Consider the following 15114-nt stretch of genomic DNA (forward strand, 5'->3'; position numbering starts at 1 on the left):
GCTTACAAAGAATAAATTCTGGGGTCGATTTGCTCAACTAAGGGCAGTGCTCCAGCATGGCCGAAGTCAAATGACTGAAACAAATAAAGAAGTAATTTCCAGAGCAAACACATCTAGTTCTTTTAGTGGAACAAAAGGCATTACAATCCAAACATTGATCTCCTTTTTCACAATCTTCACCAAAGCTTATCTCTGAAATGTAGATTCATTAGTTATTGGAATTCATGTTAATCTGATATAATAAGCATTACAAAACGGGGCTATACAGGTAACATTCAAAGAAATTTCCATAATAATATTTCCTTATATACAGACTAAGTAACTGGATTGATCATTAGATAAAATTTAATTAGAAAGTGTGAGCATAAAAGGCATCAAATGTGGTGTGCAAGAGAGATGACTGCACTGGTATGGTTGTGTGGTGCATGAGGACAGCTGTGTAAAGAAGTGCAGATCTCTAACTGTGGAGGGAACCTGTGGTAGAGATAGATCCAAGAAGACATGGGACGAGGTGTTGAAGCATGATCTTGAAACGTTGGGCCTCACAGAGGCAATGACTAGTGACCAAGATCTTTGGCAATATGCTGTGCATGAGAAAACCCATCAGGCCAAGTGAAATTGTAGTTGTGGCCAATGCCAATCTTACATAACTAGCACCCATGTTGGTGGCACATAAAAAGCAACTTTTGAGTGTTTGGTCTCACAGAAGCAATGACAAGTGACTGAGGCCCTTGGAGATACACTGTGCTTGAGTAGAAAACCCATCAAGCTAAGTGAAATCATAGTCATGACAGATACTAGTGCTACACAACTGGCACCCATGCTGGTGGCAAGTAAAAGCACCCATTACAGTCTTGGAATGGTTGGTGTAAGGAAGGACATCTAGCCATAGAAACCATGCCAAATCAGACTGGAGTCTGGTGCAGCCCCTCAGCTTACTAGCCTTGGTCTAGCTATCCAACACATACCAGCATGGACCATGGACGTTAAATGATGAAGATGTGCAGGTATAGCTGTGTGATTTAGAAGCTCACTTTGTAACCACATAGTTTCAGGTCCAGCAAGTGCCTGCTACTAAATCCTCAGGCCAACCAAAGCCTTCTGAGAGAATTTGGTAGATCGAGACTGAAAATAAAGCCTCTTTTTTGTGTGTGCATGTGTGTAATTATGTGTCTTTATATCTGTGTTTGCACCCTCACCTGCACTATTGCTTGACGGCCAGTGTTGGTGTGTTTACGTCCCTGTAACTTAGCTGTTCAGCGAAAGAGAATGATAGAATAAGTACCAGGCTTACAAAGAATAAGTCCTGGGATCGATTTCTTTAAGCATTGTTGCAGTAACCTATATTTATTTTTTTTTTATTATTTCTAAGAGTAATCATAATCCTGTTTATAGTTCAATGTCAAAGTTCTGTTGTTTTTAACTTACTTTCTTTACATGTAGATTTATCTTCAAAATAATCATCTTTACAGACACACACTTGACTTTTGCAAGTGGTAAATAAAACTTTGCAGTCTGCAACTTTATCACATTTCCCATTGAGTGGTGCTTCTGCAATGAAACACATTAATTACAAAAATTAAATTGTGTATACCAACTTATAATAATAATTATTATATTAAAATTTATGGAACTCAACAACAGAAATAATGCATTTCTGAATTGTTAGATATTTCTATTAGATTTTCTCTTATGATGATATATTTTTGTTATTATATTTATTATTCATTATTTTAGGAAGATATCAAGATATTTCTTTCTTTAAAAATGAATCAGATACATTTTGGAGAACATGCATCAAAATTTCAAGTTTAACAAAAATGTTTATGATCAAAATGTGTTGGAGGGTAACAAAACAAACTGAAAAAATAAAGAAAAATTACAGTATGCAAGATGGAAGAGAACAGTGATCAAGGTTGTAAAGAAATATTTATTTACCATTAACTTTAATATATAACATACCACAACAGGTAGGCTAGTGTAATAGTGTAACACAGTTTGTAAAGCATGCAAAGTAAAAAGAGTTCATTTTGACCTGTATATGAGTGTACACAAAGTAGTATATAGAGAGAGATATGGTTATGTTGCAGAGAAAAGAAATTGAGCTAATGAAAGTGAGAGAGTGTGGGACGAGACAGCGTCTACATTGATTTAATTCCATAGTTGTCACTCTGTGAAGTTACCTCAGTTGAGACAGTATTTCGCTTGAGCCAGTCAGCCACTTCTCTGTCAGTTGCTCTCACTAACTGCTTTGGCTTACGGAGTTCTTGTTTTTATAACTATCCAAAACTAACCAGAAGGATAGACATAATTTTGAGAACAATAGATTTCATTGGGGTCTGTTATCTTTATTCTTGCTTTTGGTGAAATAGAAGAGGTTAGAAGGGCAAAGTGCCTATAAATACTACTAAATCAGGCCTTCATCATTATTGTCATCGTCGTCATCATCATCATCATCATCATCATCATCATCATCATCATTTATCATCCATTTTCCATGTCGGCATAGGCTGTATGGTTTGACAAGAGTTAGCAAGCCAGAGGACTGCACCAGGTTCCAATTGTCTGTATGTATGGATGGCCACAATTTTACTTAGCTTGACATGTCTTCTCAAGCACAGCAAACTGCCAGAAGTCTCATTCCCTTGTCATCCCCTTCAGTGAGGCTCAATATCTGAAGATCCTTTCTCACCACTCTGTCCCACATCTTCCTCTATCTACCCCTTTTACAGGCTCCCTCTACAGTTAAGGATAGGTACTTCTTTATGCAGTTGTTCTCATCCATACACATCACATGACCACACCCGCACATTCTTCTCCCATACACATTACATCTGATGCCTCTTGTACCTGGTTATTTTCTTAAATTATTTACACTCTGTCGCACATGCACAGTGACATTACCCATCCAGTGGTGTATGCTGGCTACGTTTCTTTCAAGCCTTCACATATCGTCTATAGTCACAGCCCATGTTTCATTGTCATGTAGCATAGCTGTTGATATACAGATAGCATACAATCTGCATTTCATGCTGAGGTAAAGACCGGTTGTTATCATTAAAAAGTAGCAGCTCTCTGAATTTTGCCCAGCCCAATCTTATACTAGCAACTACACTTTCAGAGCTTCTACTTCCACTAGTAACTTACTAACTTCTGCCTCCACTATTAACTTGCTAACTTCCTCCTCCACTGTACCTAGGTAACAGAAGCTATCTACTACTTCTAAGGACCCCCACCCACCAGACATTTGAAGAAATCTATTTTCTGTATATTCTTTGTGTTTAGTGTACCTGCACATCTGCCACACACAAAGACTACTTTCCTTGTTAACCGTCCTGTGATACTGCTGCACTTTGTATGTATCCATAGCTTGTACTGAGTACACTGTACAGAGTTTCAACCCACATGTTTTCTACATATTAAGTAGGGCCATCTCCCTGAAGGGATCAGTGATTTACCTGTTTTCTAACATATTAGGACTTTGGTCTTTGCTAAATTAACTCTAAGGCCTTTTGATCCCAGACCATGTTCCACACCTGAAATTTCTTCTCTAGTTCTGGTAATCATTCAGCTATAAGAATAAGGTCACCAGTGTAGAAGAGCTCCTGTGGGCAGCCAGTCTTAAATTCCTCTGTTATGGCCTAGAGAACTATGATAAACAAGAAGGGTATGCAAGCCAATCCTTGGTGAACTCCTACTTGTACACTATATTCCAAGCTATTATCATTGCCGACTTTCACCTCACTGACTCCATCCCTGTACGTGACTTGTACAGCTCTCACCAACCACTCATCTATTCCTAGCTTCTGCATCGCCCACCAGATAAGAGAGTCAGGGTCCCCATCCAAGGCTTTCTTCATGTTGACAACAACCAAGTACAGAGGTCTATTTTTGGTTAAATACTTCCCTTGCTGTTGCTTGTCCAAGAAGATAGCATCAGTAGTGTTTCTTCCAGGCACAATCTCAAACTGCATCTCATCTAGACTAACCCTCTTCCTAACTTTCTGTAACTTTCATCACTTGGTCCAGCAATTTGATACCTCTGTAATTATTTCTGTCTAAAGCATCATCTTTACCTTTGTAGCAGTTGACTATAATGTTGCTTCACCAGTTGTTGGGTATGACTCACAAGGGGACAATCTGATTAGCTATACTGGTGACTAAGCCATATCCTACTCTACAAGTTTACTTACTGTCAGTATGAATGTTAAAATTCCACAAAAACTTATACTTCTTACTTACTAGCACTTGACTAGGTTCGCATTTGAACCACTTATCAGTATGGTCAAATCCTAGCTTTCTACATAATTTCCAATGGATTATTCTCCCTAATTTGTCATACTTTTTTGTATTCCTTTTGTGCTAGCATACTACATTCATTAACTATATAAGTAACACTTTCGTCCTTTAATTTATATAACCTACATTGAGAATTTACCTGATTTTTATCTATCTTAGCTTTTATCCAGTTATTCCTCTATGCCTGATCTTATGTTCCTATTAAACTTTCTGTCTCCCTTTTTAGCTTTCCTTTCTACCACCACAACCAATTTCACTATTATTATTTTCTGCAACTATTTTTAGAAATCTACCATCAAACCTTTCTCTTATCAGTCAGATAATCTTGCTTCCTTTTTCTGGCTTTTAATGACACTTGGCTTTTTGGTTTCCCCATCTCCTACTGTTACACTAAAATTTTGTCACTATTACCTACATAGGAAGCTATATCCACTCTAGCTAACTCCACACAGTCTTCTACTGATATTAAACCTCTATCACCTTCCTTTGTAGGTAAATACAATCTTGCTACTCCATTCGTATTGAATTTGTTCTTCTGTCTAGATTTGCTAATTCAAATTTTGTCCAATCTACAAAAGCTGTTGAATATTGAAGTAAGGACAGTGTCCAAGTACTTACAGCCTTCGCCAGATTTGGACCATTTAGCTTTGACTTCATTAACTTCCTCACCCATCTGACGTACTTCTTATCAACTTTCTCTTTCATTTCTATAGTTAGTATTCTGTCAGATTCTAATACTCCTTGATACTTATAACTTTTAATCTCTGGCCATCTGGTTTTTGAATGCTTTCACTACTAACTACATGTACCTTTTTTATGACTAATATTGTACACTTATCTATGCCAAATTCCATGTTTATATCATTGCTGAAGAGTCTTACAGTTTTTATAAAAGAATCTGTCTCCTTTTTATTCTTAGTAAAAAGCTTCAAATAATCCTTGTAGAGAAAATTGTTAATGTTTCCTTTGCTATCTCTGAACTGATACCCTGCCTTTGTCTTTCCTAATACTAAACTGAGTGGGGTTAAAGGTAACACAAATATTAAAGGAGACAATGAGTCTCCTTGGAAGATTACCTCTCTTGATATTAACTTTCCCTAAGGTTGTATAACCTGAGTAAAGTCTACTTTCCATTTTTTTTGTGTTATAGCTAACTAAATCTTTTATGTTGTCTGTAATATTGAATATACTCAAACATTTGCTTATCCATGAACATGAATTCATGTCATAGGTGTTCTTATAATCTATCCATTATAAAATTTTTCTTTCTTGATTTCACTTCTTTTAGAACTGCTTTGTCTATGTTTAATAGATCATAAACTCCTCTAGCCTTCTTCCTGCAATCTTTCTGTTTTTCTGGAAGTAAATTCTGTCTGTCAAGATGTTCAGAAATGCTTTCTGAGAGCATTTCTGTTAACACTTTGCTCACTAAAGGTAAGCAAATTATTGGTCTATGATTATTAGCTATATTTCCCTTACTTTTGTCTTTTATAAGGAGTACAGTACTCCCTCTGGTCATCTAGTTAGGTATGAATCCTCCATTCAAACAATCCTGAAGCTGTTCTCTCATTCTACCATGTAAGTTTCTAAATATCTTTAACCAATACCCTTGAACTAAATCTGGTCCAATGCTCTTCCAATTCAGCATTCTTCCTAAGATGTTATTCATTAATGCACTTGTTAGTTTTAGATCTGTCTGCTTCTCACTAACTATTTCTTCCCTCACTTTCTTTAACCATGTTGCATCCTCATTATGACCAACTAGTTTATCTCAAATATCACTCCAGAACTTTCTAGCTTCTTCTACATTAGGTTCTTCATCCTCAGTAGTTTCTTCTACACTATTTACTTGGCAATAAAATTTCCTCTGGTTTGTCTTTAACAATCTGTTCTGTTGATACTGATCTATTCTTTTCTGATATCTGGAAAGCTTACTAGATACTGCTATGATACATTGTTTCAACTCTTCTATGATTATCCTAAATCCTTTCTCTTTAACTAAGTATGTTTTGTTAAGATTTAAATCTTGTATTTCCCACCTTGTCCTGTTCCTAGGCTTCTATTCTACTCAGATCTTGGCTTAAAATATTCACTTTATTTTGTAATTTCCTTGTCTGCATCAGCTCCTTCCTATTCTTTCCTCATGGAATACTTAGTCTGCTGGTAACTATCACACCTGCTGCATAGCTCGATAAGTTAGTGTCACCTATATTTATAGTATCTACTTTCATAATAATATCAAGTAACTTCCTTTTATTAACACCTTTTAATTCTAGTAATCTTTTGCTCTCTTCTCATTACTTCTTTGAACTCACCTAAAATCTTTAGTCACTGGGGTCAGTTTTTCCCTTCCTGATTGGTAGGACTATTATTTTTTCTTGTAGGCTCGTCCTGACTTGAACTATATCACTTATGCATCTTGTTTCATCCTGGTTTGTGTTGTTTAGCTGTTCTACTTCTTGGTCTTTCTTTTTTGTCTTGCGATATATTCTACCTCCAATTCAGTCATCCACTTATTTCTCTTAATGGTATTAACCTGGTCCATTGGTCATACTTTTTTTTTAAAAAGTGCTAACATATGTTTCCTGTAACATCACTACCCTGTTACCTTCACTTGTCCATTTCCTCTTCATTATTCTATTATGTACTAATGCTGTCTTAGAATAACAACTGATGTCAGCCTGCATCCGTACTAAACAACTGCCAAGCAAGAGGTCTTCCCTTAAGGAAAGTGGTTTTAAGGGAAGTGGTTTATCAATTCAAAAATCGATATCCACAAAATAATCATACTTTCTGATTTTTTAATGCTAAAAACCTTCCTGATGACCGTCTTTGTAATCCTGAAAAATGTCGTAACCATTAGTCCAGCTGTCTGGTCAGGAAGAGGGAACAAAGAGACAGACAGACAGATGGACATAACACCCACTGTAGTAAGATAGCAAAACTGCCCGTCTATGATGGGAAATAAAGGGATAGTATCGCAAATCTAAACCCTCTAAATTCATGAACTATACGGGGGGAAATCTAGATTTAATCCTTGTTGCCGGAATTCTAACAAAAAGAATCAAGGGTGATTTATTAATACAAAACTCAATATCCACTAAACAACCATACTTTTTCACATTTTTTTCACTAAAAACTTTCCTGATTACCACCTTCATAATCCTGAAAAACATTGTGACCATTGGTCCAGCCATTTGACCGTGAAGAGGGAACAGACAGGTAGACGGACATAACACCCATTATAGTAAGATCATTACCTCCGCCATCACTAAGGCAGAGGTATTGTTTTGGATGGATTTGGATGAAACTTTCAGGGATGTTTGGCCTTGTGACTGGCACAAACTGAATAGATTTTGGGATCGATCTGGTACCAGAAATCTGCAACCACAATAAAACAACATAACAAGGTGCCACATATCTTTCAATTTCAATGAGCAAATCTTTATATTTTCTGAGCTTGTCAAATTCCATTGCCAAGATATTATAATCACAAGGAATACTTATGTCGAGCAATAAACAGACTTTATTGTTTTGGTCTTTCACAACGATATCCAGTTTATCAACTTTGATTGTTCTGTCTGTATGTACCAGAAAGTCTCAAAGAATTGTTACATTTTCTACCTCAGTTACAGCCTCAGATTGGTACTCATATCACTTGCTAACAGTCTTGATTTTATGATGCCAACGTATTAACCAGTGTATATATTAGCCAACTCTGTCATGTCTTGATTTATACTCTACTGCTGCTAAAATTTTACATCCAGAGATTAGGTGGTCCACTGTTTCAATCTCATCATTGCAGAATTGGCACTTTGGATCTACTCCATTTTTCATCACATTGGCTTAGTAGTTCCAGGTCAGCAAGTTTTGGTCTTGAGCAGCTAAGATGATGCCTTTGCTTTCTGCTTTTGGCCCTGAACTCTTTAGCTACTGATACATGTGCTTCTGGTCAATATCAGATTGTTTGCTATGGGTCACATATTCGCCATGCAGAGGTTTCTGTTCTCACCTATCAACCAATTGTTCATTCACTTTTTTCCTCGCCATTAATTTCACCTTCTTTGTAATATTAGTTACTGCATTTCCCTCTTGCCATTGTTTTATGATAGTATTTTGTAGTTCCAGTTTTAGCTTAAATTTTACTTGCTTTACAGCTTTTGTTGTTTTTCCTTTTTACTTTACTCATGCTTTGAGATTACTTGTAGTAGTTTTCCTTGGTTCTGAAAAAGATATCTCTGTAGTCTTATGATGAATATTTATAGTAATTTTTTAGTTATATAGGGCCTCTACCACCTTCAGTTTGTTGTATATATAACCTTTCTATGTCAGATTTTGGGTGGTGTATTCTAAATTCCATCATTATTTTTCTTGTTTTCCTGCCTAGTTTGACTAATTCACTTAGTGTCCAAATATCGTAACTGTAACTTATAACTGGGACAGTGAGAGTGTTGATACCTATTATCTTGTTTTTTTGTTTTTGCATTGAGCTCTGTTTTACCCTTATTAGATGGATAGTCATCATGATGGGTATATTGGGTTTCATATATTTGTACCCCAGTGTTACTTTGATGGCATGTACTGCTCTCTCACTCAATAATAATAATAATAATAATAATTGAGTTCATGCATGATACCCAGGCTGAACAGGAGGAGGGAAGTGCAGTAACCGGTATTGCAAAGAAGGTGAAATTAATAGCAAGGAAAAAAAGTACATGAACAACTGGCTTATAGGCAGGAGCAAAAATCTCTACATGGCAAATATGTGGCCCATAGTAAACAAGCTGATGTTGACCAGAAGCATACATGTAAGTGGCTACAGAGCTCAGGGCCAAAGGCAGAGAGCAAAGGCATCATTTTAGCTGCTCAAGATCAAAGCCTACTGACCTGGAAATGCCAAGTCAATGTGATGAAAAATGTAGTATTTCCAAAGTGCCAATTCTGCAATGATGAGATTGAAACAGTGGACCACCTTTTAAGTACTAATCTAATTTGTCTATAATATTTATTCCTAATCTTATCTTTCATTTGTACATGTACCAATGTTGTTATCATCATTATTATTCATGGTGAAATCCCCTGAAATGAATCCGTAGCAGTTGCATTTAATGAAATAGTGAGAAATCAAGATGAACATCTGAATGCCTACTGAGTGACATTCATTCTTAAAACAAAAACACCAGGAATGCCAAATGAACTAGGGTCCCATAACTTGCTGGTCAACAATATACAAAGTCCCTCACATCCATACTCTAAAATAAGCCAGTTATTCACCTTGAGAATAATATTGTATCAGAAGTCACCATAAGGTCCAGTCCTTGTTGCTATGTGGTGTTTTGTGTGCCTCAATGCCCCTGAAAACTATGCCAGTGGAGTGCAAGCTCCTGATAGGGTCTCTCATGCTAGAAAGGTCAAAAGATGGGCAGGTAAGGGATATAGACCACCTCTTCCCAGTCATAAAAACAGGTTTGTGTAGGGTTGACATCCCTACCTGGAAAAAAGTATTGATGACAATTTGAAAACAACTTTCAAGAACTGGAAGAGGATACCCCAGAGTCAAGAACAATGGAGAAAAAAATCGTTGATGACCTGTGCTCCTTAGGGACCAAAAGGCTTAGGTAAGAAGAGCAGAAAGCATACTGGATAGGAATGTTTGGCTGTAAAGAGCAGTTACTGAAAAATTGTGCTATTTGTTTTGGGATGATCTGAGTGTGTGGTGTTGATAAGTCACAATAATGGTGAAATATCAGTATCTATCACTCTCAGATTCATTCTCATGCAAGTTGTCTTGCCTGGTCTGTGACATTCAGGTGTTCTTTGACACTTGACATTGTGTAGGGAGCTTTCCCAGATGCTATCTTGCTGCAAATTTGGCATATAAACAAAACACATACACTGCATATGTATGATCAGTAATATATATAGTATGTTGTATGAATGTAAGTATGTATATACAGAGAGATAAATAAGATAGATAGATAAAGAGAGAGTTCGAGAGTAAGTATATCACAGAACATGTCTGATATATTTCATGTTGTATATTGCGCAAATTATCAAGCAATCAGAAAAAAGAAGAAGAGAAAAACTAATAATTCCTTACTAGCAGTCGTAGTTGTTAAATGTGTTGTATATTCTTCAGATGTGTTCATTGATGGTGCTTGTGTGTCAAACTGTGTTACATTCTCAGTGTCACTGGTTGATGTTGTTTCGAAAGAAGTGTTGGTTAGTATTTCTCCAGTTGGGCTAATTAACATTGTATTCCGAGATGCACTGAAGGGAGTTGTTATTTCAGATGCATTGAGTTTTGTTCCATTCTCAAGTGCTGAAGTATAAGATGCAGTTGAAGATACTAAGTTTCCTTGTGCATTAAATGGTTGTGCACTTTTAGGTATATCTGTTGCTTGTGATGCTCCTGCTGCATTCTTTTTTACCGTGATTTCCTTTATAACTTGCATTGCCTTTGTTTGGCCTGCCTTTGGTTCTGTCATGAAATCATTGATTTTACTAATGTGATGATTTGGTGAGACAGAAAAAGATGCTGGCTGACCATGCTAAAACAAAAAAAAAAAAACAAATGGAAATTAATATAAGAAAACATATGAAAAGCTTTTAGTTTTGGTTATTCATTTTTAATGCAAGAGAAAAAAATCATTTTGCCAGGAGTCCATTCTTTTTCTTTTCTGTTTGTGAAATGGAAGGAATGAAATATATAATCTTTATGCATCTATTTAGTTCAATTTTCTTTTCAACTAAAGAGTCCGTATTATTCATATATAACTACTATTCTCATCTCGCTGGATCCCTTCAGTTCAGAGTAACCAAGGATCTGGGGCTCAGTTAATTACTCTCCGTTACATTAAGGAGGAAGCGGGAATATAGAAAAAGTGTATATTGAAAGCATTTCACTTGGAGGAAGACAATACAATTGTGTAACAAAATATTGATAAGAAGTCCTCCAAATTACATTTCATAATTTTTCATTAATATATTTTTTAAAAATTTGTTATTCTTTCTATTTTTCCGCATGAACAAAGAGTGGGTAAAACAGAAAGTTAAGAAAAAATATGTCAAAATTCATGGAGCATGTATTTATTGTTGGGTGCTGTTCTTACATTGTCAGTTAACCTAAAAGGTGTAACACTTAGAAAATGATTGGTCAACAAACTTGTGATTGATCATTGTATTCCATGTCACTCTGTTACATTTATTCTCCAAAATAACAAAATAAAAATGTTTTGTTACAGTTGCTCACTTTATACTATGTGCATCTTCATTTTAGAAACAGTACACTGCATCCATACGAGTTGTATGGTCAGTGATATGAAGGGTATCCTACCATTAAAAAAAAAACTGCCTCAGAAAACCATCCGATCCATGCCTGAAAGAGTGGACATAAAATGCTTATGAGGAGGGTGACAGCTATGCTTCACTACTATGAGATTTTTGTCTGTCCAAATCATTCTTTCTGTAAATATTTTTGTAGTAAATTGTCATTTCTAAATCCAATTACTTGAGTGTGAAATGAGAAGTGTACATATTTTAGCTTAATTGAAACAAGTAGCATAGTTGAATTTTGTTAAGAGTCAGTAATTACATGGCAACTTAGGATTCTTGAATTGGTGGTTCAACACAACTAAATAACTGTGGGAAACACTGGTGTACAAGAATTATATTTTGGAAACTCTCTTCATCCTCTCTGTCTTGTTAGCAAATATCACCAACCTACAAGAATCCAGACCTTTTTTTTCCTGTTTTTGTTTAATGACTGAATCAGATGAGGGAGGGCAGGATCATTGCCACTTTGCAGAACCTTGATTGGAAACCTGTCTCAAACGTTTGCATTACCTCCACCACCAACACCATCACCATCACTATTATCCTCATTTTTGCATTTACCTTTGTATGCTGACATGGGTTAGATAGGTCATTATAAACCAAAACAGTTCTTTATAAATGCTACTACCCTCTCAGATAGGTTGGGGACTTCATGCTCATATAACTCATTTTTTAATATGTTTTCTATTGCTAGATGTCCTTCCTATCTTCAACCACTTTATAAAGTATACTGAGTGTATTTTGTAGTGGCAAAGCTGGAAAGTTGTCCCTGCTCTATATTGTGTCTGTTTGCTTGCTTAACCACTTAACTGAAGGTACAGGGTGGACTTTATCATGGCACCAGCACTACAGATGTTGTATTGTCCCTGACAAGACTTATAGGCCCCCTCTGCCCTATGTTGACTCTGTTCATTTATTGTTCACCAGCACAAATGGATTGTTCAGATGAAGCAAGGAGTAGAGAGAGTGATGAAAGAGGCCCAAAATAAGAGGTTGATAGTTTAATTGTTCAAAATTTACCTAACCATATACTATTTCTATAAAGAATGGGAAATACAGGGGAATATAAATTATGTTAATTAGTTTTTAATTAATAGGGGGTGGGGCGATTCTTCAAGCATCCAGTTTCACTAGCATCTCTCAAGATAGGATAGAACTAAAAAATACCATGTTAACTTACCTTTATAAGGAATGAGACCACCCAAAGAATGGTGTATACTGGAAAAGTCTTCATTGACTGTAAGAAAAATAGCAGCAATTTTATAGATAGATAGATAAATAGATAGACAGACAGACAGACAGATAGATAGATACATACATACATAGATATGTACGTACATACATATATACATATGTACGTACATACATACACCACACACAAACTCACTCATAATTATAACCAAGGAGAAGGAAATGAGCAAGTCTTTTTATTACATTGATTTACAATTGTTTCATCAAAAAATGATCTCATGAGCATTACTATATTATCATGCAATAATATATGCAACCATTTATACATGAGACATCATGGACACAAAATCAAAGACTGATTCTTTGGAATCACATATAAAAATTATTTGCTGTGGAAACTTGAGTGAACAATAATCTATACCTATACTGATTTGGGCATATTTAAATGATTACCTTTACATATTATAATTCAAATCAAACAAAATAAGCCCTGATTTGAGCTGACAGGTCAAGAAGAAGAATGAATTGAAAAAGAAAGAATAAAAGCATAAAAGGAAAGTTTTTGTTTTTAGAGACCTAATTCTTATAGCTGAATCTGTAGGAGAATTAGAAATGGAATTCCAGTCTGCATAATGACTCACCTTTTAGAAGAGAGTCAGAGTTGTTGGGTGGTGTTTGGAAAAGATAAAAATAATGATGATGAGATGTCTAGCTGGACTTTCAAAGTACAAGACATGTAGAAATGAATGGGAACAAAGACACCAGGAGTGCAGATGGGTAGAAGTTGCAAGAGTGTATGTGAGAGAGTGAGAGATTAGGAATGGATAAGGATGTATGTGAATATAATGAATGAAGAACATGTGTTGAGAGGTGAATGTAGTGAATAGTGAATAAGGGCTAGAGGTGTCCGATGACACATAGGGGTGAAGAGCAGCACAATACATACACTGACCAGAACAATACCATACCATACCATCCATCCATACATCCATACATACATACATTGTCGTATTTCGGGATGGTGGTCATTTTTGTTTTTTTGCCAAAAAAACACACACACTATATATTTGTTCTTCACTCGTTTATTACTGTTCTTTTTTTTTTTTAACTCATGTCCATTGTCTGGAAATCTTTTGTCACACATCTGTGACCTCTTCAGTGACACTTTTCGTTTCCATGTGTGCTCTTGCTCCACTAGCATGCTAGCATGGGTTGGATGATTTGACTGAGGACTGGTGAACTGGATGGCTGCACCAGGCTCCAATCTGATCTGGTAGAGTTTCTACAGCTGGATGCCCTTCCTAACGCCGACCACTCCGAGAGTGTAGTGGGTGCTTTTACATACCACCAGCATGAGGGCTAGTCACACGGTACTGGCAATGGCCACGCTCAAAATGGTGTTTTTTATGTGCCACTTCCACAGGAGCCAGTCCAGCGGCACTGGCAACGACAAGTGCCAGTAAGGCGACGCTGGTAACAATCACGCTCAAATGGTGCTATTTATGTGCCACTAGCACAGAAGCCAGACAGCTGCTCCGGCAATGATCACGCTCGGACGGTGCTGTCAGTGCTCCACTGGCACAGGTGCCAGTCATCGAATATGGTTCAATTACGATTTCGATTTCACTTGCCCCAACAGGTCTTCACAAGCAGAGTTTAGTGTCCAATGAAGGAGAGGTTGGCATGGGTGCCAGTCGTTGAATTTGGTTCGATTTCGCTTTCAATTTCAATTTCAATTCACTTGCCTCAACAGGTCTTCGCCAGCAGAGTTTAGTGTCCAATGAAGTAAAGATACGAATAAGTGAGCTGGCAACACTTCTGGCAGAGGCCACAGATTATGCACTCACTTGGCTTGCCGGGTCTTCTCATGTACTATGCACATATATATCAGATCATTAGTAATATATTCAAAAGAAAAGGTGTTTCTCTGTATGTCCTGTTACGCATATCCAGTGATACACATTAACCAGTTATAGCATTTCCCAGAGCAGAGTACATGCTTATGCGGATGCATGAAGATAAAAATTATTGTCAATGTTATTTGAAATTTTCACAGATCAATCTTACGATCTATTCATACAATTTGATTTGCTTTTGTGATATAAGACATCTAAAAATATTTATTGCATAGTGTTTACTCTGTTTCTTTAATACTAATAATATTTTGTTTTGGTAAATATGAAGAATCTTTCCCAACAACAAATTAAAAAGAAAAAGTTTTCTAGGGTAAAATGAATGTGTAGACAACGAAGAACACAATAAAAATGGTGGACCTGGTGCACCCCCTAA

General features: G+C 36.4%; 1 protein-coding gene across 3 annotated transcripts in view; it reads right to left on the minus strand.

The window, feature by feature from the left end:
• The window catches only part of LOC106876748 (uncharacterized), a 131474-nt gene that overhangs the window by 56928 nt on the left and 59432 nt on the right, over positions 1–15114 (minus strand). For all 3 annotated transcript variants that reach the window (XM_089347486.1, XM_089347488.1, XM_089347487.1), the window contains exons 2-4: positions 12815–12871; positions 10400–10850; positions 1429–1551 (exon numbers count right to left, since the gene is read on the minus strand). In XM_089347486.1, the coding sequence (XP_089203612.1) occupies positions 1429–1551; positions 10400–10850; positions 12815–12868 (628 nt within the window). In that variant the 5' untranslated portion in view covers positions 12869–12871. The remainder of the gene's footprint in view (positions 1–1428; positions 1552–10399; positions 10851–12814; positions 12872–15114) is intronic.

Source organism: Octopus bimaculoides, chromosome 2 (genome assembly GCF_046866305.1).
Source record: "Octopus bimaculoides isolate indiv1 chromosome 2, ASM4686630v1, whole genome shotgun sequence".
Lineage (NCBI taxonomy): Eukaryota > Metazoa > Mollusca > Cephalopoda > Octopoda > Octopodidae > Octopus > Octopus bimaculoides.